Source organism: Nesoenas mayeri (assembly GCF_963082525.1).
Source record: "Nesoenas mayeri genome assembly, chromosome: 19".
Classification (NCBI taxonomy): Eukaryota; Metazoa; Chordata; class Aves; order Columbiformes; family Columbidae; genus Nesoenas; species Nesoenas mayeri.
This window is the reverse complement of record NC_137568.1, coordinates 8,732,032-8,757,824: the sequence shown is the minus strand read 5'-3', so window position 1 is coordinate 8,757,824 and position 25,793 is coordinate 8,732,032. Positions and strand designations below refer to the sequence as shown.

Genomic DNA, 25,793 nt, shown 5'->3' with positions numbered 1-25,793 from the left:
ATGTCTCTGCATGTAGGTATACATACACATAGGTAGGTATGTATGTATGTATCTGTTGATGATTTCACATAGATTCCATGATCATCTACTGATGATTTCTCAAAGATCCAAAGGCCTAATTTTCTGTGATTTGATGATTGCCTGCTGATGAATGTCAACACGTAAAATGGGTAATTTATAAAACTCAGGAAAGAGAAATTTTAATCATAGATTAACCTCTGTGTGTGTGATCTGATTTTAGAACTGTTTTGTCTGTCTATTTGTCTGTTAGAGTGTCCATGTGTTTGAATTTACCCTTTTGTGTGTGTGTGTGTGTGTTTTAGTTAAGAAAATCCTGCTGTAAGTTTAGTGTGAACCTTACCATTTACCAATCTTTAATTAAGTTGCTATTTTGATTTATTATAACAAATTTGATTGAATCAATTTGTTAAACTGGCTGATGATTAAGTTCTGTTAGTAATTACACAACCTTTGTAATAGACCACAAGGTATTGATATATCCTAAATTGCTGTTAAATCAAAGCCGTGTAAAAATTCCATCTGTGATGTACCAATCAAAAAAGGAGTTGAACAGGCTCATGAGACACCAGTGCTAATCAGTCTATCAAATCATAGAATAATTTTGATTGGGAGAGACCTTCAGTATCTTCAAGTCCAACCATAACCTGACTTTGGCACTAAACTATGTCCCTAAGAACCTTGTCTAAAGGTCTTTTAAACACTTCCATGGACAGTGGCTCCACCACTTCCCTGGGCAGCCTGTTCCAATGCCTGACACCCCTTTCCATGAAGCATTTTTTTCCTAATATCCAATCTGAACCTCCCCTGGTGCAACTTGAGGCCATTTTCTCTTGACATCCTTTTCCCAGAGGAGCATTTTCTCTAATATCCCGTTTTCACGTTTTTCATTGTAGATAATTATTTTTTATTCCTGCAGGCATAGCAGTACATCTTCAACAGGAATGGTTCATTTGGCTTTTCCAATTGTCTTATTTCCAGGTCAGATATGATACAAACCTAAGAAGGGCTCAGTGGTTCAAATCCCTTCATACTACGAAAGGACAAGTGCTCCAAATATTAGATTATAACAGGGAAAGTGACACCTCTTTCCTCTTGTTTTCTAAGAGGTGACCATGGATTCTCTGATCTGTGCTGATATGTATAATAAATGAAAACACACATTTTGAGTGGGGCCATGCCATGCAAAGCTATGTGGATTACCCAAATGGCTGCCTGACCAGCGTGGAAGATTCAGGGAACTTTTGGGAACAGAATATGGACAATAAATGATTATATGATGTAGCTGGTTGTTCTGCGCTTGCAACATTGGTTTGCACATCACTTTCCTGAACGAAAGTTAAAAGCGGATCTTATTTTAGGTTTAGGTGCCCACTAAACTATGTTTGAAAGAAGCTTGAAGGACTGAAGAGGTTTAACCTGAAAAAGATCTTGCAAATAAGACATGATTTAATAGAATTGTCAGTTATTGGGCTGGATTACTGGGCGGTGCAGTACCTTTGAGTTAAAATCTATTGTATCACTAAAGCAGAAGTTATGAAGGATAATTACATTCTGTTGCAAAGAAATAATGATTTTTTCTTCCTTAAGGAAGTCTTAGATAAAATTCCACTGTGACAAGGAAGCAGGCTGTCTGATGAGAACACTTTAACAGTGGCTGAAACAGTTTGAAGCAAGATTTTCAATTGAATTAATTTAAATAAGTAAGGAAAAATGTAAACCTTATAAGAATTCAGGGTAATTAGAATACAACAGCAGATTTCTCATTATTTCCATGGGAAAACATCTACAATTTTTATTATCTAGGTATCAATTATCTAGAGACTGATGAAGGACTAAGCAGTGATTACAAAATCGAAGTGATAGAGTTTCACATTTTGTGCAATTCTCTTTCACTTCCCACCACTGGAGACTTTTACTCTTCACTTTCTGCCTTCTTGCCAATTTCCCGGCTCTTCGCTCGGAGCTTGTTGACCTGCGACTCTGCAATGTCAGCCCGCTCCTCGGCTTCCTCCAGCTCGTGCTGGATCTTGCGGAACTTGGAGAGGTTGACATTGGACAGTTCCTCCTGGGCACAAGAAAGGAGATAAAATAGGTTTTACATGTTGAATAATGTTCCTACTGTAATATTGCGCTGGACATGCTGTGGTATTTTGGCTTTACATAATGAAAAAAAAATGAAAACAAAATAAACTGTTAGGGTGTAATTCTGTCTAATTATCCAAAGAAATACCTTGAATGCTAAATGTTTAGATGGGTAATAAGATAAACCAAGAATCCCTCTCTGGATATGAAGTGCTAATGCACTTTGGAGTTTTTGAATAATTACATAGAATTACAGCTATTTCCGTTATATCATTTTCAATTAATTTACTGCTATAACAGTTATAAATGATGTATTACATTTTCTGAAGGTATTTTTTTTCTTCTAGGTAGAAATGTGAAGTAAAGAAAGTGAAAGGAAGCATAGAACTACTCGCACAATGTTGACTTGAGGCTTTTGCTGTTCTTCCCAGTGATACAATAAATTTCAGGGAACATGTATTCTACACCCTTCTAAACTCCTAAAATGTTCAGTAGGAACAGCTGCTCCGCTGTTCATTCCTGCATGCACAGCAGGAAAAAGACAAAGAAATTAAGGGTTCAAACAGAGCTGTGCAGGGGAAAAAACACCAACACAGAATTCCACCTGCACTTGGGCAGGGACTGACCCTGCACACAGCAATACTTACAGCCTCTTCAGCTTGTCTCTTGTAGGATTTAACTTTCATTTGAAGCTTGTCTACCAGATCCTGGAGCCTGAGAACATTCTTCCGGTCTTCCTCAGACTAAAGAGAAGAATGAGAAAGAGAAGCACCTCTTTGCCCCTCCTCTTTAAAATCCCTCTATATGAAACAGAGTTACATTTCTTATGGACAATTGCTGTCCAGTAAGATGAGGTAATGAGCTGGATCTTGCTATCATTACCAGAAAGATAATGTCTTCTGATGTTCTCAGTCTTGTCCTTTTAAACTTTTTGACTCAGGACAGAAGGAGACCTCCTGCCTTACCTGGTAGGTCAGCTCCTTCACCCTCCTCTCGTACTTGCGCACACCCTTCACGGCTTCAGCGCTGCGCTTCTGCTCAGCATCAACCTCCCCTTCCAGCTCCCGCACCTGCAAGGACAAGCCCATCCTTGGAGCTTCCCTGATGGCTGCTTATGTGACATGTTCACTCATGGACAAAGAGCAGCCCTACGCACTCTGGCCTCCAGCTTCTGGATTTGCTTCTTGCCTCCCTTCAGGGCCAACTGCTCAGCCTCGTCCAGACGGTGCTGCAGGTCCTTCACCGTCTGGTCCAGGTTCTTCTTCATCCTCTCCAGGTGGGCGCTGGTGTCCTGCTCCTTCTTCAGCTCTTCTGCCATCATGGCTGCCTGATGAGAGCAAAGGGTCCAGTCCATTTGGGGGCTGGACACAGTTTGAAGGAGAATACATCCATCATCATCAATGAAAGGAGGCCCCGACTCACATCTGTGATGGCCTTCTTGGCCTTCTCTTCAGCATTGCGGGCTTCCTGGATCGTATCCTCCATTTCGCTCTGAATTTGGGTAATGTCTGTTTCCAGCTTCTTCTTGGTATTGATCAAGCTGGTGTTCTGTTGAAGAGCATTAGAGATTCGGTTTTGTTAGCTCATTCTTTCAAGAATATGAGGGGGTTTTAAATTTTTAAAGCATAATTATGTGAAAAATCAATACCACAGATTTTAATGTAAAATTTCTTATCACTGGGGAACAATTTTGTGTTGTTTTTTTTTTTTCTCCTCCAACAATTCATTTTCTTAATTTGAAAAACAGTACTTAGAAATATAATCCATACCACATCTCACCCACCAAGGCCGGCACAGGAAAGTAATAAAAATAAAGTGATATGCCTTCTCTTCAACACAATCAGTGAAGAGTAATCCATTCTTATCAACTGAGAAGAGAAAAATTTGTAACGTGCCAAAATCTTTTCAGCATTTGAAACTAGACACTTTCCATAGATTTCAGCATTTGACTGCTGGATTACTGCTATGACATTCAGTTCATACCAAAGTCTGCTTGAGATGGGCTACATCAGAGCCAGGAGTTCATCCCCACTTTCTTGCTAGAGTGAAGAAGTACATTTTTGAAGGAATTTGAGGATTCCCTAATGCTGCATTTCAACTGAGCAAGGCATGAATGTTGCTCTAGTCTCAGAGTTTCAGTCTCTGGCTGCTCAGAGGGCAGATCATTTGGCATGTGTGACAAAAACAATCTGGTCCATGTTACTAAGTGTCTTTCCTCTGGAGATTATGTTAGGATGTAAAGAATAATAATACAGGTTTCATCAAATGCAGCCTGGGAACATAGACAGTGTACACACTTTTTCAGCAAAGATCTCTTTTAGTATAATGATGATAACTGCACAGAAGATAACTCTCTATTTCAAAGCTGAGCCTCCAGTGGTGACTGGAATAAAGCATACAAGTGTTCTCCTTCTTACCAAGAATGCCATTTCTCATCAAGTGACCTAACCTGGGTATGGAGGAGCTGCACACGCTCACTTGCATCCATCAGTTCCTGCTCAGCCACCTTTCTACACCTCTCTGTTTGTTCTAGTGCTGCCCGTAGCTCCTCAATTTCAGCCTGCAACAGGTTTGCTCTGCGCTCCACCATGGCCACCTGCTCCTTCAGGTCCTCCTGTGTCCTTAGAGCATCATCCAAGTGTATCTGGGTATCCTGTAGAGCCATTGAAAGAAATTATAAGATGATGCAGGTCTCTGGCCCTGAAAATAACAGCTAAGCTATTTCTCCATAGGCAACAGACCTTGAGCACTCCCTGGGTGTTCCTCAGGTTCTTCTGTGCCTCTGCAGCCTGGCGGTTGGCATGGCTCAGCTGGATCTCTATTTCATTTAGGTCTCCCTCCATCTTCTTCTTCAGCCGCAGGGCTTCATTCCTGCTCCTGATCTCAGCATCCAGGGTGCTCTGCATGGACTCCACAATTCTGAGGTGGTTTCTCTTCATCTGGTCAATCTCCTCATCTTTCTCTGCTATCTTCCTGTCAACCTCTGACTTCACCTGGTTGAGCTCAAGCTGGAGGCGCAGGATCTTCCCCTCTTCATGTTCCAGGGAGGCCTGGAAAGAATAAATGAGAATACTTCTAATGTGACAACTGTAGAACCTGAAGCTCTGTGTAAAAAGGACTACTATGTTTAGATGATCTATAAACACTTTTATGCAAACACTCTTTTCCTCTTGTGTCTGGGAATAACTTTAGAGTAATTATAATGAGGTATAAGATGTGTAAGAGAGCAACAAATAATGCCAGGTACCTCAGCTTCCTCCAGGGAGGCTTGGAGTTCAGATTTCTCCTGCTCAACCTGCTTCTTGACTTTCTCCAGCTCATGAATCGCCTTTCCTCCCTCTGCAATCTGCTCCGTGAGGTCGGAAATCTCCTCTGTGGGAACAAACACCAATGGCATGGTCAGGCACAGAGCACAATGGGAAGGGCCCTGTCACACCAAGGTGACAGGCATCCCTGCCCACCTGCAGGCACAGACCCATGTGCAGCGGTGCGTAGTGCTGGACAGGAGAAAGCCCTGCCAGGAGCAGAGGGACGGGCACTTACGCTGCAAGTTCTTGTTCTCCCGCTTCAGCGTTTCCAGGTGGTCCAAGGACTCCTCATAGGCATTCTTCATCTTAAAGAGCTCCGTGCTGAGAGAGCGAGACTCCTTCTGGGAGGCTTCCAGCTCAGCCTGTGTCTCCTCGTACTTCTGCTTCCATTCTGCCAGGATCTGAAGAGAAACCAGGTGTGAGTTTGGATGTGGCCATCAGGAGGGGATGCTCTGCTCAGGAACCCCACATCTGGAGCCCAAAAGACCTTGTCAAAGTTCTTCTGCTTCTTATCCAGAGCTGCACAGGCAGCATTTGATCGCTCCACATCAATCATCAGGTCCTCCACTTCATTCTGCAGCCTCTGCTTTGTCTTTTCCAGGGAGGCACATTTGGCATTCACAGCTTCAACATGTTCCTCTGCATCTTGCAGGCGCTGTGCCAGCTTCTTCCTGGCAGGAGACAAGCACAGCTCCAGGTGAGGAAGGAAACAGGAACCTGTGGTGTGCAGCCAGTATGTTTTTCACGGGAGCACACTTAGCCCCTTGGTGGTGTGTGATCCCCATTTCCACAGAGGTGTAGGTCCTCTCCCAGCCAGCCATTGTATTTCTATGTCTGAATCCTGGGCTGCAGCACTTCACTCTTTTTTCTATTCACTCTGCTTTCATAAGCATCTCTCTGCTCTTCTGCATCTGAAGAGCTCTGCTGCCTCTGCTGTTCCCAATGCATACCACTCTGGGCTATATGTCCTCTCTTCCTGACAATATCTCTACCCCAAAGCAGAGCATTGGCTTCATCCTGACAATATCATGGTTGTCTACTCAGATCTCTGTTCTTAGTATGCCATCATTCCCCACCTTCCCCACGTACTTGGCCTCCTCCAGCTCCTCCGTGCGCTGAATAGCATCAGTCTCGTATTTGGTTCTCCACTGGGCCACTTCGCTGTTGGCCTTGGACAGCACACGCTGCAGCTCCCCCTTGGCTTCCTGCTCCTCCTCATATTGTTCCCGGAGCAAGTCACAGTCATGGCGAGCAGACTGCAGGGCGTGGGCCAGGGCGTTCTTGGCCTGGGGGAAAAATAGTAGTGTGACATTGAATCCAAATGTGCATTGAAATCTTTCAAGGTGATGGACACTGGATTATCCTTCTATGAGGATGATGACAAGCTACAGAATGCAAAATGAAGATCTGGGAATCTGCAAAAGAATTAATGGATAGACTGCAGGGAAGAGGGAAGATTTTTGGTGGCATATTTTTTTTTCTCTCTCGTCTTGTTGATTCTGTGATTTCATATGTATCCAAATCTCCTCCTAGACAGGAGTCATCTGGCTAATATAAAATTTGGGAAGACTTCTCACCTTTATCTCTTCTTCTAGGTGCCTCTTGAGTTCCTCAATCTGTTGAGTGAATGCCTGCTTGCCTCTTGACAGCTGAGAAATCAGAGCATCTTTCTCCTCCACCTGACGTGAATATTCACCTGGGAAAGGTCAGATGAATAAAATAACTTTTTGTGACTTATTTAAAATTGTTAACCTTGATAATTGAATACACATTAAAATGTTCTGAGTTGAACAAAATTTTATTTCTTTCATGAAATCCTAATCACTAATACCTATCCATATCTCTGAGTATGCCAAAGTTTTTATCTTAGAGGCAAGAAATGAGATACATCGTGCCTCCTTGTCCAATATCTTACTCGTCTTACTGCATGTTTGCACTGAGTTCAGTGGTCATTTCAAGCCTTAAGCTTACAGAAGTAGTAGTATATGGTTTATGTGCTCAGGTATATCACTCTCCTCTCCTGAATGTCTTATGGGAAGTAGAAGGATGAAGTCTAGCTTATGAAATATAGAAATTCTTCTTTCAAGCTCCAGTCAGAGAATCATAGAAAAGTCCAAGTTGCAAGGGACCTTGAGAGGTCATCTGGCCCAACATTTAATGGGAAAGGGAGCCTAGATTTGATTACTTAACATCCTGTCCAGTTGTGTCTTAAGAGCTCCTGTGGTGGGGACTCTACCACACCCCTGGGGAGGTTGTTGCAGTCCTTGAATTATGTTATTGTTCTTGCTCCAGATTGTCTGTATCTCTCTGGTACTGGGGAGCCAAACACTGGACACGGCACTCCAGGTGTGGCCTCACCTGTGCTGATGGAAGGGTCACCCTTTGCTAACCCGCTGGCAACTCTTCTCCTAATGCAGCTCAGGATTCTGTTGGCCGTCTTTGTCACAAGAGCACATTTCTGGCTCATGTTCAGCTTGGTTTTCAGCTAGAGCTCCAGGTCTTTTTAACCCATTCCTTTAAAGCCCGAAGTCATATACAGTGTTTTCTTGAAACATAAAAATGTGTTTACCGGATTCTGTTTGCAGCCGAGATCTCTGAGCACTAATGTCATTAATTGTACGCTGTTGTTCCTCTTCCTTTGTCTTAATCTCACTGAGCTGATCTTCTAGGGAGCGACACATCTTCTCCAGATTTGCCTATTTGCATGAAGAACAACATTAAAGATGATCGGTGATTCAACACGTAATTACTGACAATCTGAACTGTTACAAAGGGGAAATAAAAATAAACCAATGATTTAGAAGGAAAGTTAAAATGTCTCAGTTAACTGATACATGTTTCTATGAAATTTGCATCCCTAATTGTAACACTTTTGTAACTTATTAATGTACACTCCATTTTTGCAATAGATAAAAAGGATGATGGGACACTGTAACACAAAAAATTACTTTAAATTTCTGTTTGGCTCTTAATGATTACGTTACTGAAGTATTTAAGGAAGAAAAAGAAAACTATGAATAAAAAGGAAAGCATATGGCAGGAGTAATTTTCTGTTTTAGAAGAAACTAAAACCTGATAAGGTCAGTACCATAATGTTCTGAACCAAGCAATGAGGCCCTAAAGCACCTTAGATTAGATGCTTCAAGTGAAGTTTTGAAACTCTTACCCAAAGGACACAATATATTATTATAATAATACTGAAATATACAAAGTAAGTTAAAGTTGCAAAGTGCAACAATTTATTTTAAAGTATGACTAACTCAAATTTCTATATTATAATATCAATACTTGACTATATTTGAATCACTGCAAAGAAACATTTCAGTACCTTGGCTTTGGAGACAGACTCCATGTTACTGGCCAAGTCATCAATCTCCATCTTCAGCTCGCTCTTCTCCTTCTCCAGCTTCTGCTTCACTCGCTGCAGGTTGTCGATCTGCTCCCCAAGCTCAGCTGTGCTGTCCGCGTGCTTCTTGCGCAGGGCGGCAGCCGTGGCTTCGTGCTGCAGCGTGGCCTCTTCCAGGTCGCGACGCATCTTCTGAAACTCTGCCTCACGCTTCTTGTTCATCTCAATCTGAGCTGCCGTAGCCCCTCCTGCTTCCTCCAGGCGCTCGCTGATCTCCTCCAGCTCCCTGGAGAGGTCAGCGCGATGCTTCTCGGCTTTTGCCCGAGAGGTTCGCTCGGCCTCAATTTCCTCCTCCAGTTCCTCAATACGGGCCTGTGGAACATTAGGGACCCTTCACACCCAGTCCCTCCTCCTACCTGACCTGAGACTGGGAGAGAGAAGGGAAGGAACACAGACTTGCCTGAAGCTCCTTGATCTTCTTCTGTAATTGCATGCCTAGGGATTGCTCATCCTCGATCTTGCTCTGGATCTGGCTGATCTCAAAGTCTTTTCTGTGGGCAAATCAAACCATGTTAGAGCTCAAAGGAAAAAGACAAGCGCAACCAGCCCAGCACTCAGGTGTCCCACAGCCATGCTTACTTCTTTAGTTTCTCGTCCAGCTGTTGCTTATCATTTTCCAAGTCCATTATGGATTCCTGGTTCATCTTCAGGTCTCCTTCGAGTTTCCTCTTAGCTCTCTCAAGGTCCATGCGCAGTTTCTTCTCTTGCTCCAGGGACCCTTCCAGCTAAAGAGAAGACCATCAGTGCTCAACTGGTAGTGGCTGAATGCATAACAGCCTTGATCTCCCCCTATACATTTGTTCTTACATCATCCACTTGCTGCTCCAGCTTGGTCTTGGCTTTGGTCAGCGTATTGACTTTGTCCTCTTCTGCCTGCAGGTCATCCAGTGTCTGCTGGTGGGCCTCTTGGAGGGCTTTCTTCTCTTTTGTCAGCTTGGCAATGGTCTCATCCAGAGCTGCCATCTCCTCTGTGAGGTTTTTCACCTTTGAGAAGGGAGCAAGTGTCAATAAAGCAAGAAGGAACAGAAGTCTCATAACAGCGGGGTGCTCTTTTCTCGAGCGCGAGTGACAGGTTCTGCCTTATACCTTGTTTTCAGTGGCATGTTTTTCCTTCTCAACCTTGGCCAGTGTTAACTCAAGGTCATCAATATCTTTCTTCAGCTCTGAACATTCATCCTCCAGTTTCCTCTTCTTGGCTGTCAGTTCAGCATTCATCTCTTCTTCATCTTCTGCTCTCTCTGTTAGCTCCTTGATTTTGGCTTCCAGCTGGATTTTGTTTTTGATGAGCTGGTCACATCTTTCCTCAGCATCAGCCAAACCATCAGCTTCCTACACACAATTTATTTAAATATTTTAAAGAAATAATTAGTTTTTGTTACTAATTTTAAAAATTGAAATTATTTTCAAAGCAGCTTTACAGTGTACTTTGTAGTTAAAACTTATTATTATCAGAGTATCTGTTTGCTTTGGACTGCCTCCATCTCAGAAAACAAAGGAATATGTTATCACGCTATAAATATGGCCTCTGAGCATTTTTTAAATATGTAATTTTATTTAAAAACTGTAATATTGATTTGAAGATAGAACCTGAAATCAGATATGGCAGTATCTCCCTTGTATCTTTTCACCATTTTACTTATGTTGCGTTTGACTGGACTGGAAACTGCATATCGATCTACTGAAGACAGATTAGTCTTCAGTAGATTATATAGACAGACTTGTTTAGCATACATTGTTTTAAACTTGAGTGCTAGAACCTCCGACATTCAGCTGAGAAATTCTCATTACAACTCTCTCCAAAATATTTACTGAGCAGGAATTTATTATCTAGTTTTGACAAAAATGGTTTTAAGATCACTGTTTTAAAGGCAGTACTTGAATCAGGCATGTTTCTAGCCCTTGTGGTCAAGAAGAAAAGTTGGAAGGGAGTCTGATGTTTACCAGGGCAGTGTCAACTACCTAAATTTACACACGTTCTATGATGCAAGTTACTGAGAATTAATCTTTATTTTCTACATACTGCTTGTTCTTCTCCTCTTTGTTGTAGTGAAGAGCAATGATACCATCCAGGCAGAGGACTTTTTATAGCTCAATAAGATAGATAGGTTGGGGTTTATCTCATGTAGATTAGGACGTCTGCCACAATATCAAGATGCAGCCCATCCAATGAAAAAAGTTTACATTTTTTTATTAATTGTATAATACAAGAGGATGAGTTTCTCCTTGCTGAAGATGAAGGAAAACCTGAGGCTACTAGCTCAGATGCAGACTTTTAGACTGTAGACATGAAAATCGGGTCAGACAAATCCTAGTCCTTGCTGGTAGAGACTGTTTTAAGGGGATTATTGATGCTACCTTTTTATTTCCAGGGAAAAAGGGGAGGACTCCACTTTCATCACTGTTTTTCCTGAGGAGACAGGGACCATAAATGCTAGAGAAATGCCTGACACTCTCAGCCTCTCCTACTCCACCTGAATTCACTTGTGATTTTCCAACTAAAAGGTGTTTATAGGACGTCCAGACTACCATCATTGATCAGCTGAGAACATATCAAAATTACAAACCAAACACATTAGTGGTACTCACCGCCTGCACTTGGAGCTGCAGGTCATTTTTCTCCTGCAGCAGTTTCACCATTTTCTCCTCCAACTCCTTCCTCTTTGCCTCAGACTTTGCAAGCTCTTCCTTGGTTTTCTCAAACTCCTCTTTCATGTTGGCCATCTCCTTCTCCGATTCTGCGCTCTTCAGCAAGGGCTTGATCTTGAAGAACAACTTCATCCAGGGCCAGTGCTTGACATTCATGAATGCACGGATGTTGTACTGGATGCAGAAGATGGACTCCCTGAGAGGTAATAAAAATACATTATATTGCATACTTTTACAATTATAATAAATAGTTAATTCTATATGTTAATAAGCATAACATGAAGTTCTACATATAGTAATTTATACTTATAGTTGTATATGTCTTTGTCTATAAAATATTTATTATGTATTATTAAGTATATATTTATGAATTATTTTTAATATATTTAATCTACAAACAGTATGTATTTATCTGAAGAAAACTCCCTAGTATGACATAGATTGTCGACTGGTATGGACACTTTTGAAATCCAGAGGTTTGGCTCACTTTCATGGCCAACGAAAAGGAACACCTCCAGAAATTGACTTGGTCTATTTCATGAAAGTTATCCAAGGGAAGAGGATACTTGTCTTGTGCTAGAAGTGTGTGTTCCTCACCTTTTATTATAATGGTGACCTGAAAAAAATCAGCTTATACTAGATATCTGGTTTCTGGACATACACGTAATGTAGCCATTTGCTGGATTTAGCAAAAAATAGTATGAAGGTTGATTTAAAAACAACATGTTTTTCATAAATTGGGATTTTATACTGCTTCATCTGCTGCCATGGTATACTCTCAAATACATCCATATTGGTAAGCTGAATTAATGAGAAATAGATGAGATTTGGCTAGAATCAGCTTATTTTCAGTTTTGTTTATGTCATTGGTATCTGATAAGAATTAGCTCAGCAGGCCAAGTAAGTATAAATACCTACCTCCTCTCCATCATTTTCTTGAACTCCACTCTCATCAGGAAGCCCCTGCACAAGGCTTGTGTGCGGGTGATGAGCTGTGCCAGCTTCTCATCCCTCATCTCCTCCAGGAGTCCCAGCAGCCCAGCTTTGAAGAACACCTTGAGAAAGGGAATGTTGGAGCACATCATTGTCAGGCAGAGCGAAGCACAGGCACACAGGGGGTGAAACAAGAGGGGGTTGTACCTTGGTGTGGCCAAATTTGTACTGGGTGTGGTCCACATCAATTGACCCAAGAAGCTTCTCAGAAGCCTTCTTGCTATCGATGAACTGTCCCTCTGGGATGGCGCTGGCATTAAGCACTTTGTACCTATGGGAGGAAGTAAAATATGAAGAAGGTCACATTCCTGAAAGCTCAATCAAACCTGTACCAACTGATGCCACTGCTAAGATTCTCTGAAGAGGAATCAATTGTGAAAAAGAGGTAAATAAGTCTGAACTCTATTCCATTGTTTAGAAATCACATTTTCATGGATAAATATGTTTTTAGGAAAAACCTTGTACTTTCCTTAGTCCAGAAATTCTTGAGACAGAATGGGTACTGATTTCCATATTTAAGTGTTGACATCCTGTTATCTAATACCTTAACTCCAAATGAGAACTTTATGTGCAAAGAACAAAATGTGGGGAGAGAAGCGATTCTTCATCCAAAATAGTGGCAGGACATACTATCTGAGTATTTTCAAGCTGACATGGAACAAAAAGCACGTTATTTTTATTTTATCTGGATTTCCAACAAGTTAGTCTAGAATATCTTGTGGTTTCTTTACTCACATATCTGTGCTGATGGCTACAAGTCATCTTACTTTGCTACCCAGAAGTTAACTAAGTCTAAACTAGTCAGCTTCATTTCTGTCTAGTTATTTAAAAAATGCTTTATCCCATACCAGAATATGAATCAAGGACAGGAACAAATAACTGCGCTTTGGAAATGCCTGTTCTTCTATTTAGCTATAGAAAGAAACTGGATGGTTCTTGGACTTTTGTATGCCTAAAGGTAGGTACAATGAACTCTTCTCACAACTCCCATAGTAGTTAAAACAATTAGGAAATGCAAATTATTTAGCATTGGTGAATATGGTGGAGGGTGGATGACATGGAATCTGACCTCTGTTTAAAGTCAGCATAGAGGATTCTGCTGGGGAATCCTTTCCTGCAAATTCTTATCCCTTCCAGCACGCCGTTACACCGCAGCTGATGCAGCACCAGCTCATGTTCCATGGCACCTAACAAATGACATAATGAGTTAGTACTTCATTGCATTGCACAGAGAAGACCAGATTTATCACATCTTTAGACTTTAACAACTTACCTGGTGTTTTTGTTTCATTAGGAATAAGGCATCGCACAAAATGGGGATGTGTGCTTCGAAGATTGCTCATCAGCTTGTTTAAATTTTCCTTAAGAGCAAGAGCAAAGACTTGTGTTTAAAAAGGTCACTTACACAATCTCAATATCAGATGATCAGTACTTTTGGGCACTTCTGAAAGAATACTTCCAAGGATTCAGAGAGAATCCTTCTTTATTAAGAAACATGTGCCTTTATCCCTTCTAAACATTTTGTGTATTAGCTCAATCTAAATCTTTTCTAAGCCATATTTTCTATATATTTTTATTTGACAATGAAGTAAAATTTATAATGATTATACTACAGTACCCGGAAAAGAGCCGAGACAGTCTGGAAAGAAGAACCCTTCTTCTTGGCACCCTTCTTGCCACCGCCACCACTCTCTAAACGATATTAAGAACAAAACAAAACAAACCAACCAACCAAACATACACACACAAAAAACCCAAAAGCATGCAGTTAGAATCTGAAGAACTTGTGTGTTCATCTTAAAAAACAGAAAAGGTAATAACATGATGAAAATTTGCAAATGCATACAGTACTGAAAGTTATGATAGAAGACTTTTTCAGATGATAGCAGAATGAAATCTAATGACTTGAAGCTGAAGTTAAGAAAATGCAAACAGGAAATAACATTTTGCATAGTAAGATATTTAAGGAATTAAACAAACCTCTAGTGAATATAACAAATGCAGTCTTTATGTACCTTTACATCTAAGGGTATGCATAAATTTAGCAGGATGTTGATACGGTTGGTTGTATTCTCTGGAGTATTGCAGAAATCTGGTTTGTCAGCTAACCTCTGTTGATGTTGTAGTTCAGCTGTCTGGTCTTAAAACCTACAGATCTATTAAGGTCTCTAAGGAAGTGTAATATCCTTTACTAGTCGGAGCGACTGTGTTCCAAGAAGTAGATGAGGTTTCTGGTTTTCAATTTTTGAGATGTAAGTATTATTGCAAAATATTGTGAGATTTTTTTTTTTCCTGTAGATTATAGTACAATAGATTAAAAAAAAATTACCTGCTTCTGCCCCACCAACAGAGGCAAAGAGTAAGGCCAGTGTCTTCAAGGATGATTTCTGGTACAACCCCACAACAGTTTCATTCAGGGGGTCCTTGTTCTTCTCCAGCCAGCCAGTGATGTTGTAGTCCACCGTGCCAGCGTAGTGCACCAGGGAGAAGTGAGCCTCAGCCTTGCCTTTGGCAGGTTTGGGCTTCTGGAAGTTGTTGGACTTGCCCAGATGTTGGTCATAGAGCTTGTTCTTGAAAGAGGTGTCAGTTGCCTTGGGGAACATGCACTCCTCTTCCAGGATGGAGAAGATGCCCATGGGCTGGGAAAAATAGCAATAAGTGAAGAAAGAAAGCATGGAAGCAAAAAGCAGAGAGAAGGCATACAAGAAAGAGGAATCAAAGACCAGCATTATACAAAAAATCCTCCTGAGAATGTGTAATCTGAGAGGTTTTTGAGAAGGACATTTTGTTATTGGATATAACATCAGCTATATTAAAACAAGCTCACCCATAAGTTTCATGGTTGTGTTGTAATAAAGATCTAGCATGTAGTAATTAACTATGTGCATGCTAGTTGAAGATGGAGAGCACAATGAATGAAATTAGTAGCATTCAGATGTAAGGAAGAGTTTATACTTCCTAAATATTTTTTCTTGGAAACAAGACAGAAAATTTCTTTAAACATATTAAAATAGAAGTTGCTCAGTGTATTTACTCAGTCTGCATGCATTCAAAAAATGCATGTCTTTGAATATGAACTCCAGAACAGTGACTAGGGCTGAAATTTTTGCCCCGTGTAAATCGTATGTATTACATGACAGAATCCCACAGGCAGTGAAATAATAGAAAAATTAAGATGTATATGAAATGTTCGGAGCTCAGAAAAAACCATGTCATGTGCTGCTTTAAGTGTGAGTGCCACACATTAGAGTGGTCTAATTAGCATGGAAGATTCCTTTTACATTTTACATCTGGAAAACTATTAAGTGTGTAGGGCCCAAGAACCTTCTCAATGAGCTCAATGCAGGCAGCCAGGTCCATCCCAAAGTCAATGAACTCCCATTCAATTCCCTCCTTCTTGTACTCCTCCTGCTCCAGCACGAACATGTGATGGTTGAAGAACTGTTGCAGTTTCTCGTTGGTGAAGTTGATGCACAGCTGCTCCAGGCTGTTGAACTGCAGAATGCAAAGAGCTTTAGTTACTTGAGAAGTTCAGTTCCAGGAACACTTCCCACTTGCAATGTGTTTAATTTTCAGCCCATTAAATTCTCCATGATGGGGGCCTGAGTTTCTAGTCATGGGACTGGGCAGGTGACTGGCACATCCCATCCTCTAATATACCTACCCTTTCAGGCTCTGGCACTGTCTCTACATATTTTGAGCTCTGAAAAGAGCTATAGAGCTTAGTCCAAGTCCAGCTTTTCATCTGCTTGAATTCATCTACACTGCCAGTCTGTTCCCCAGCATTCAGAGGGAATCTGACCTCAGCATTAACAAAATCTTCCTTCAAGATAGCACATTTTAACTTCCTCAATATCTCTTCTATTACCTATCAGTTCAACATTTTCATATCAGTTTTCAATGCAATTTTCAGCTCTACATGTGACAACAGTCATCTGTAAATACCTTTTTGGGATAATAAATACCATGAGAACAAGAAGAGTGCCATTCCTACAGGAATGTCAGGATTATCCAATAATTAGAAACAATCCATAATAAAAAACACCACCACCACCACCACATAACAACAAAGAAACAAACAACAACCCCCCACCGCCACCCCCTCCAGTCTATCATGGTTTCTTAATGCCCCTTCCAGGAAAGTGGTATGGAAATCCTCCTCTTACATCAAAGATCTCAAAGCCAGCAATGTCCAGGACACCAATGAAGTACTGTCTGGGCTGCTTGGTATCCAGCTGTTGGTTGATGCGAACAACCATCCACAAGAACATCTTCTCAAAGACAGATTTTGCCAGAGCACCCACTGAATTGTATACCTAAAAAAAAAAAAAAAAAAAAGGAAAAGTTACTATCCAGGGCAAAAGAGAAAGCTCAAAGTTTTAAATTCATGTCATTTTTTTTCCCCTGTCATCTCTTCTTTCTCACCTGCTGCACAGTTTGACCCTTGGTCACATATTCATTGCCAACCTTGACTCGGGGGTAGCAGAGGGCCTTGAGCAGGTCTGCTGAGTTCAGACCCATCAGGTAGGCAGCCTTGTCAGCAACTAAGGAAACAGACATAGAATGTGGTCAAGTAGTAGCTCTCCAGTAGATGTATCTGGTAGTAATTCAGAATAGTTTCTGCAGAACTCGCATGTGATTTGTCACATAGTTTAAAATACTATATTTTTTCTTGATTTACTGTTTTTTTCCCCATTTAATTTAGATGATTTTTTAAATGTAAAGATTCTTCCAAATGCCTTTACAAGGAACATGCCAACTTTGAAACATGTGACTAGACAGAGGGAAGGGCAAAGGGCCATGAAAATGGCAGGTTGAACAACCCACAAATTCTGAATTGGAAAAAAAGAAACTGGTTGGTACTGAAATACGCTGTACTGAAGATAGTACAGTATACAGAAAATAATCAGTGAAACTCGACTGTCATATTATGCCAAAATTATGAAAAGGAAATTTCACCCAACTTTCATAGTGTTATCACATTGTCCCTATGGACAAGTATCACACACATAGGTCTTTTCCAGCTCTCTTTTTCTCTCAATCTAGACTATTAAATACAAGCACTGGAGCACTGGGTATACTCTCTTGTCACTTTCCGTTTCTTCTCACAGCAATGATGATACAAAACACCAGTGCTATTTACAAAATACTTTAATGCGAGAAGGCCAGACTTCATTATAGAATATATATACAGATGCTGATTTTGAGCTGCTTCTATTACGTGTGATATTTACAACTAAGTATTTAATGTACACTCATCACTAAAAAAAGTAAGGCTTGATTCGAGAACGAAAATGGAACTTACATTTTATTTAACTCTTTTACAGTTATTTTTAAATGTTTAAATAGCAATCTAATTCTATTATGCTCTTCTATAAATCTTTCCTTTGGATATATTCATGAAATTATTGCAACTATTATTTGTAGTTGGTTCTGCTATTATTATTTATCATTATCAGATTAGTCACTATTGCACTACTTACAGTCATTTTCATTTGTCTTAACTTTCCTGAAAAACTCCAGACCACACACACACACACACAAAACTCAAGGAAAAAAAACTCCAACGTTAACAGTATGTGTTTATGATATATGCAAATAACTCTAGTCTCAGGGAAGTATTTCCACGAATGCACCTTTGAACCCTATTGGGCAAGGCAAACATGATAGACATATCTTAGATGTCTATTTTTCAAAAAAAAAGTCCCAGAGACTTGCCAAGACTCTACAGGAAATGTAGAACATATCAACCACTGCTGCAGTATTAACTGATGGTGTACCTTCTGTGCCGTCCGGCTCCGCCTGCTCCTCACGCTGCTTCTGCTTGAACTTCAGGTTGCCGTAGTGCATGACAGCCCCAGTCAGCTTGTAAATGGCTGTTTTCTCATCAGGAGTGAAGCCCAGGATGTCAATGGCACTCTAACAAAAGAACCACTAGAGTAAGTACCATGCCTGTTAAAGGCCAGAGTCAGCCTGGGAAAACTGTGTGTTACTTACATCTGTGGCCATCAGCTCTTCCTGGTCGTTAATGCTGGGTACCGTGATCTCACCTTGACTCACATACTGATAGTCATATGGGTTGGTGGTGATTAGTAACATCTCTGAAAAGAAGGACCCAACACATACAGATCAAATGAAGGTAATTGTCCTGTAAGTGTTACTCCGTGGCCTTTGTCTAGAGAAATTACTGATTTTTCCTACCAATTAGCTCTGGCTTCTTGTTGGACATGATCTGATAGAAGATGTGGTAGCTTCTTTCTGCCTTGAGCTGGAAAGTGACTCTGGACTTCTCCAGCAGATCTGGCAAGGGCAGAAGTACGGATTAGCACAGGAACTGAGAAATGCTGGAAGGAAAGGGACAAGGCCAGGAGAGTCACTTACATGTTTCAATGTCAGCTGAAGCCAGTTTCCCTGTGGCACCAAAATGGATTCTGATGAATTTACCCTGAAGGAAGCAGGAAAGTCAATTGAGAACTAATTTACCAATCTTGACTGCAAGAATATGTGAGTCTGGGTGCTGATGCGAAAAAAGTAATTTTGTCTCAGACAACAACTTACAAAGCGTGAAGAGTTGTCATTCCTCACGGTTTTGGCATTACCAAAAGCCTCCAGCAGTGGGTTGGCGCTGATGATTTGATCCTCAAGCGTCCCCTAAAATACAAATCTTGTTGTCATGTTCCCAAAAAGGCCAACAGCATCCTGGCTCTGATCATGCCCCTGTACTTGGCACTTGTGAGGTCACACCTCAAATCCTGGCTTCAGTTTTGGGCCTCTCTCTACAAGAGGTGCTGGTGGAGTTCAGAGGAGGATGATGAGGCTGGTCAGAGTGATGCAGCATAAGTCTGATGGGGAGAGGCTGAGGGACCTGGGGGGTTCAGCCTGGAGAAAAGGAGGCTGAAGGGAGACATCGCTCTCTGCAACTGCCTGAAAGGAGGTTGGAGCATGGAGGGTATTGGTCTCTTCTCCCAAGTAGCAAGTGACAGGATGAGAGGAAATGGCCTCAGACTGTACCAGGGAAGTTTCAGATTGGATATTAGGAAAATTTGATTCACAGAAAGAGTTGCCGGGCATTCGAACAGGCTGCCCAGGAAAGTGGTGGAGTTACCATCCCTGGAGGGGTTTAAAAAATACGTAGGTGAGGTTGTTAGGGACATGGTTTAGTGCTAGACTTAGGTTATGGTTGGACTCAATGATCTTAAGGGTCTCTTCCAACCAAAATGATTCTATGATTCTATGATATAGCTCATAAATAAATTGTGTAGTTGCAGGTTCCTATCCCCAGGACCTCACCTGCATTTTGCCTGATGGCTGCTCTTCCTTCTTCTTCTCCCCACTGGCTGCAATTGTTGCAAAGTACTGGATGACACGCTTGGTGTTCACAGTCTTCCCTGCACCGGATTCTCCACTGTCAAAGCAAAGAGAGAAGCAGAGAGCGTGTGGTCAGGCAGGAGATCCCCTGGCACCAGGCAGCTCTACAGGGACCCAGCAGGGAGTGTACGTACGTGATCAGGATCGACTGGTTCTCGCGATCTGTGAATGAGACAGAATGAAAGATGGTGTTAGCAGTTGACCTGGGTAATGCTGAGCTGGGTGAGAAGTAAAGCTGTAATGGAAGTTGGGGCTTCTCTCAAGTCTAAGTAGTCCAAGACTGCTCAATTCCTTTTTGGGCCCCAACAGTAGAAAGCAAATGGATGCAGAGGCATGTGGTCCTCACATGAGCTGCCCTTCACACAGCTCGTAATGAAATTTAATGAAAATGACTATCTGTATTCAAGATAGAGGATTATATGTAATTATAATTCTTTCTATCCCACCAATAGAAAAAGGTAACAAAGTCAAGTAGTATTTTTACAGTGGGAGAGTGTAGAATTTCCTACAATTAAGTGCAAATAATACACACTGCTGGTCCACACATGCTATTGGGTCAGTTTTGCTTGAACTGAGTTCCTGCTTAACTTGATCAGTTTCTTAATCATGCAGCTCCCTGGTGTTTTTAACTGGCTTGTCACATGCTCCAGTGAGATCAGGGGGGCCTTTTGGTTTAGATTGCTGTGAAGCAGGTCAAGCACTCACCAGTCAACATGAACTGATAGGCGTTGTCAGAAATGGAGAAGATGTGTGGAGGGGCCTCCTGGCGCTTCTTGCCTCTGTAGGCCAACACCACCTCCGGGTTGTACACCGGCAGCCACTTGTAGGGGTTGACGGTGACGCAGAAGAGACCTGAGTAAGTCTAAGAAAGGGAGACAGGATGCTGATGTTGGAGAGCTGAGGGGAGTTACAGGTAAGGCAGAAGTGAATCAGGTTCTGGGGAGACCAGGGTAGTGAAAGGAAATGGAGGAATGATCTATCAGACAATGGATGAGAAAGGGCATACAACAAGGAAAGGCAAAAGTGGGAAGGAATGAGAGTAAGAAGATTTAGATAGCAAGAGGAAAACACTTGCAGGAAAGAAAGAAGAAATAGAAAAACGAGTAAGGAAGAAGACAAGAATTGAAGAAGATCTTCAGAGAGACTGAAAGGTGTCTTCACTAGTAATTGTCTCCTTCTGCTATTACTTACGTAGATCATCCAGGCTGCATAACGCTCTTTGAGGTTGTACAGCACAGCGGGTTCGTGGAGGTGGGTCATCATGGCCATGTCCTCGATTTTATCGTATTTGGGAGGGTTCATGGAGAAGATTTGATCATCCTTCACAGTAAGAGTCTGCCAAAGAAAAGAAGATACATATTTGACATCTAAAAGTCCATAGGAGGATTAAATTTTATTCTCAAGCCTTTTACTCACTTCTCCACCTTCAGTCTTCACAGTGACCTTCCCTGCTTCCCTGCTCTGGATTGTGCTTTTCACATAGGATTCCTTTGCATGTACCACAAAGACGGATGACTTGGCATCGAAAGGCTTGTTCTGGGCCTCGATTCTCTCCTTTTCTGACTTTCGGAGGTAAGGAGCAGCCTCCCCAAAGATCGCCATCTCAGAGTCTGACGACATGGCTGCTGTGTACTAGAGATAATGCAGCAAGTATCTGTGAGGGTAGAAAATACATTATAATAGAGCATGGTGGAAGAAACACACAACACAGTGGATTAGATGGTGATCTGCTGTATGTGTCAACTGATTGAGTTGACTCTTTCATTATTATGCTAATTAAGAGCTCTGTTCCATAATTTTATTTCCTTTTCATCTGTTTTTGTAGTCAGATCTCAAGGCCTGTTGGACGATTGCATTTACAGAGAAATGCTTTTTGTTTTTCATTTGTTGAATTAACAGGATAAACAGATCCTTTCAAAGGCTCTAAACACTGCACTCACTAGATACTACCAATTTTGGAATTGTGGAAGCCCTCTCAAGTCATTTTTGTTTACAACCTTTCGGACTATGAGATTTGTTTACAATAAAATACTGGAAGAAGCACAGTAAACTGGATATGCAGAGAGATAATATTATTAGCACTTCTCCTTAGATACATTCCATTAGGATAAAACAGCCCAAGTTGTCAAACATTTCAATTATTACACAGATCCTTCTGCTAACAGACAAAGCTGATGTTCTCTGCTTTGATCTGTTTCATAACAGAAATGAAGTAATCTTGCATTCATTCCCTAGTATTAAAAAAAAGTATTAAAAATATTATCATTAACTCTGTTTATTATTGCCAAACTGTTTTCTTCACTGAAAAATTTCATGCAATTGTGCTACTAGAATTTAGGTATATTGTTCCAAAATGAATAATGTTTCAAATTTACATTTTTTATCCTAATTTTATCTAATTTTTATCACCTAGAATTTGGATTTTGAGCAGCTTTTCTCAAAAAAAAGAAGCAGATCATTTCTCTGTCAATACATTTACCTATGGCAGACCTCTAGGTGAAAATCAAATAATTGGTTAACTTTTCCTTGAGAAACAGTTTCACTCCGATTTCAGGAAAGATATTTGAACTTTAAGCTCTTTTCCGAATCCTTTGCCATTTAGCAGCCTCATCATTGCAATATTGCCAGCTTAACATAAAGAATATTTTAATAAGTCATAGTATTTTTGTGCATTATAAAACTAATTTTACCCAGTATTCCCCTACTTAACCATGAAAAAAATTACTTTGTGTTCTTAGCCAGCAAAGACAGATTTGCACAACTTATTGTTATCAATTCAACTACGTGGGTACAATCTCCTGACTGATCATTTTGTTTCTAACTACATGATTTTCCACTTCATTAAAGTGTTATTAATCAAATGAGACCATTTCACAAAATAATTAAATAAGGCTCTAAATTGTACCCAGTCTTTCACCAGCAGTTTTATCATTTCCTATAATATCTCACATTTTTTACAAGATTCCTAACAGGAATAATGCTATATATATATTAGTACATACTATGCTAGTATATATTATGTAAGTATATATTATAGTATATTAGTGTATGTTATGTATGTTGCATATATATAGTATATAGTATTTTGTATGGATATTGTATGCTATTATTATTATTAGAATATACCTTTACGGTATTATTACAATGCATATTATACATAGCATGTTAGTATACATTATGTGAGCATATTTTATATAAAAATATAATGTATTTTAATATTATATTATTTATATTATATATATAATATTTATGTCTATATATATTTATATGTCAGTAGTTTCCCTTTTTAAAGTATTGGGTGACTATTTTCATTTGACTGTTTTATATGATTTTTCTACTGAAATCAGTGCTATGCTAACTCTCCTCCACTTATTCAAAGCATGCTAGTTATATCCTTTACACATGATAGCTTGTTGACAGTTTATAATTTTGAGGGATATATTGCAGTGAAAATATTTGACAAAATTAATAGAAATTAAAGTAAAAAGTAAATATGAACAGTTAATTTTCCTGTGTGCAAGTATTTTAAATTTTGAATTTAGTTGCTGTTTCGTCTCTGTTTTTCTAGTTATCTGAATACGTATCATACTGTATCATTTCCCTGTGATTCTTAATATTTTCTTATGTAATTATATTACAATTGTGCAATATTTTCATAACGTGAGCAAGCTTATAAGGAAGGTCAGACTGAAATGCCTTCTGTTAGCACTTTGACGTTTTGATACACAACATTCTAGCCCTATTCCCCAAGCTTCCCTGTGAAAAAAATTATTGATGCTATTTAAATACATATGTCTTTTCCCATTGCTTCACAGCTAGTGCCAATGACTCTTGATATTTAAGCAAAAATGTAAAAAAAAGAAATTATTTGCCTCAGGAATATATGTAATTTATGGACAAGTAACTGGAAACTACTTCCTGATGCGGCTTCTCTTCTTAAAACCGTTTCTTCTTCTAAGCTTAGGATCTAATGTCTGATAATGTAGGAAACCACTCTTTGTGGAAGAATCCTGGGGAGAATGTGGGTGATGCAGCAGTGATCAGTACTTTTAAGACCTCTGTCTTTGAGAATCTCGTGGCAAAGTTATCGACAACCCAGTCCAACTCCTGTACGGTATTTTTAGAACGTATATAAATAAAAGGAATACAGGGATTGCCAACACACCTATATAGAAGTCCTACCTTAGAGCATCTCTATCTCTTCCTAAAGAGTGAATAAATCAAGATCTTACCTTTTTTTGAGAAAAGATGAATGACTCGCAGACTGGAAGCTGGTCAGTGCTGCAAAACACAGTTAGCAACTTCCTTCTTACTGCTGCACAGAATTCCAGAGCAAATTTAGAGACATAAAACATATGGATGCCTCAAAAGCAGACTGAAAATCCCAGCTGACACTGGCCGTCGCCCATTGAATAAATGTGAACCTCTGTAGGAATGCACTGGTGCTTATGGAATGCAGGGCCAGTTTCCCTTCATCCCCCAGCTCCCTGTCCAAATCCTCTGACACACTTACCTTACAGATTTCTGAGGAAGGACAAGACACACTGATCCCAAGGCACTTTTATAGTGTCTGATCTGCATATGGAGCCACCACCTCCTCTTCCTTAGGTCAAAACATTTTTGGCAATCTCAACTTCTAGCAGAATTGCCACTCATACTAGAAGTGAATGGATATAATTAGACATAACAGGTCTGTGAATCAATGTCCTATAAATAATTTGACAAGAGAACCTGAGAAGAGGGGGAAGCAGGAGGGTGTGATAAAGGAGATGAAAGGGGCTACATCAGTACTGTAATCTATTGGATGCTGACTTGAGCAGAGAAAGTGAAGACTAAGAGCCAGTATATTGTAATGAGAAAACATGTAGGGATGGAGAGGTGAAGGCACAGGCTCCTGCGTGCTGCAAATGCTCTGCATCTGCAATCTGAAAAAGCATGAGGGGTTCTACTGAAATGTGGGTCAGAAGAAGGAAATCCCAGTGCAATAGGAAGCATATTAGTAGGAACAGAACTCACAGGAATGAGAATCAAGGGATAATATGATTGACCAAGTAGTAAAATGGACCAAAGGCAAGGCAAGAGAAAGGGGAAAGGATGAGTCTGAAGGTAGTGATAAGGAAGGAAATGTGATTAAGGAAGAGGAAGTATATAGAGGTGTGATTCAAAGGGGATAGCAATAAGTCTCTATGGGCACAAGGACCAATAAAAGAGCAAAACAAGGTAAGTCTAGAGTTGGAGACAGAAGCCTCTAAGAGCGGTCACTGAATTAGATCCCAGAGGAAAGCCATAGAAGTTCCACTCTTATTTCTGGGGCTGAAGGGTTTCAAAGATCATAGGAACAGGACGATGGAACTGTTGAACATAATTTAAGACATATATCCCTCTGGAGGCAGGAGAATTAAGTGCTGCCTCAACAAAAAGGAGTCATTCAGCACTGCTTTTGCAGGATAAGTTTGCTAGATGAAGGAAAGGATTAATAAATGTAATTTTTCTGGAAGAGAAACAGAGAAACAGTGATGTCTTATGGTAGTCCGGAAGAGAGGCAGTTATTGTCAGAAGGAGCTGCTAGTATGTGAAAAAAGCCCATCTACTGTGCTGTTCCCTGGGATGTTCCCCACCCAGATTAAGGAGGAGGTTACCCATGTTCTGCAACAGCACAAGGAGGGAAGTGTTGAAGAGGGCAGTGGAATGCCTGCGCTTTATTGGGAAACAATTTCATCCTCATGCAACAGATCTTGATTTTTATTTTATTTTTTTGCTCATGTGTTGGTCTTCGTTTTCCAAACTACAGTTCCTATGACAAAAAAAGGCCATCTGAACTGCATCACATATCAGCAGCTTCACCTGTTCCCATAGTGTACTGCCTCCTCACTTACAGCACCTGTTGTGCTCCACTCCCTCTTAGCATCACCTACTCAGTGGGCTGCAGAAAGTGAGGAAATTCCTTCCTCCTCTTCCCTCAGATGACT

The 25,793-nt window shown here is 40.5% G+C and overlaps 1 protein-coding gene across 3 annotated transcripts; it reads right to left on the bottom strand.

The window, feature by feature from the left end:
• Nucleotides 1–1,933: 1,933 nt before the first annotated feature.
• On the bottom strand, nt 1,934–21,444 carry LOC308047885 (myosin-1B; the record flags this gene model as incomplete). Of its 3 annotated transcripts, none has more annotated exons than XM_080356691.1 (38): nt 1,934–2,086; nt 2,751–2,846; nt 3,069–3,173; nt 3,260–3,430; nt 3,526–3,651; nt 4,553–4,756; nt 4,845–5,153; nt 5,351–5,475; nt 5,647–5,812; nt 5,899–6,082; nt 6,501–6,697; nt 6,989–7,107; nt 7,981–8,107; nt 8,740–9,129; nt 9,218–9,308; nt 9,397–9,542; nt 9,625–9,801; nt 9,904–10,146; nt 11,404–11,659; nt 12,382–12,518; nt 12,604–12,727; nt 13,526–13,643; nt 13,730–13,817; nt 14,075–14,148; nt 14,786–15,095; nt 15,781–15,951; nt 16,623–16,772; nt 16,882–17,000; nt 18,237–18,375; nt 18,454–18,557; nt 18,658–18,756; nt 18,838–18,901; nt 19,015–19,107; nt 19,747–19,861; nt 19,959–19,986; nt 20,530–20,686; nt 21,016–21,159; nt 21,241–21,444. In XM_080356691.1, 38 exons carry the CDS (start codon nt 21,442–21,444, stop codon nt 1,934–1,936), a joined length of 5,823 nt encoding a protein of 1,940 aa, XP_080212817.1. The 3 variants fall into 3 exon arrangements, with proteins under 3 accessions (XP_080212817.1, XP_080212819.1, XP_080212818.1); XM_080356693.1 differs by having other exon boundaries at nt 14,801–15,095; XM_080356692.1 differs by having other exon boundaries at nt 19,753–19,861.
• Nucleotides 21,445–25,793: the final 4,349 nt, after the last annotated feature.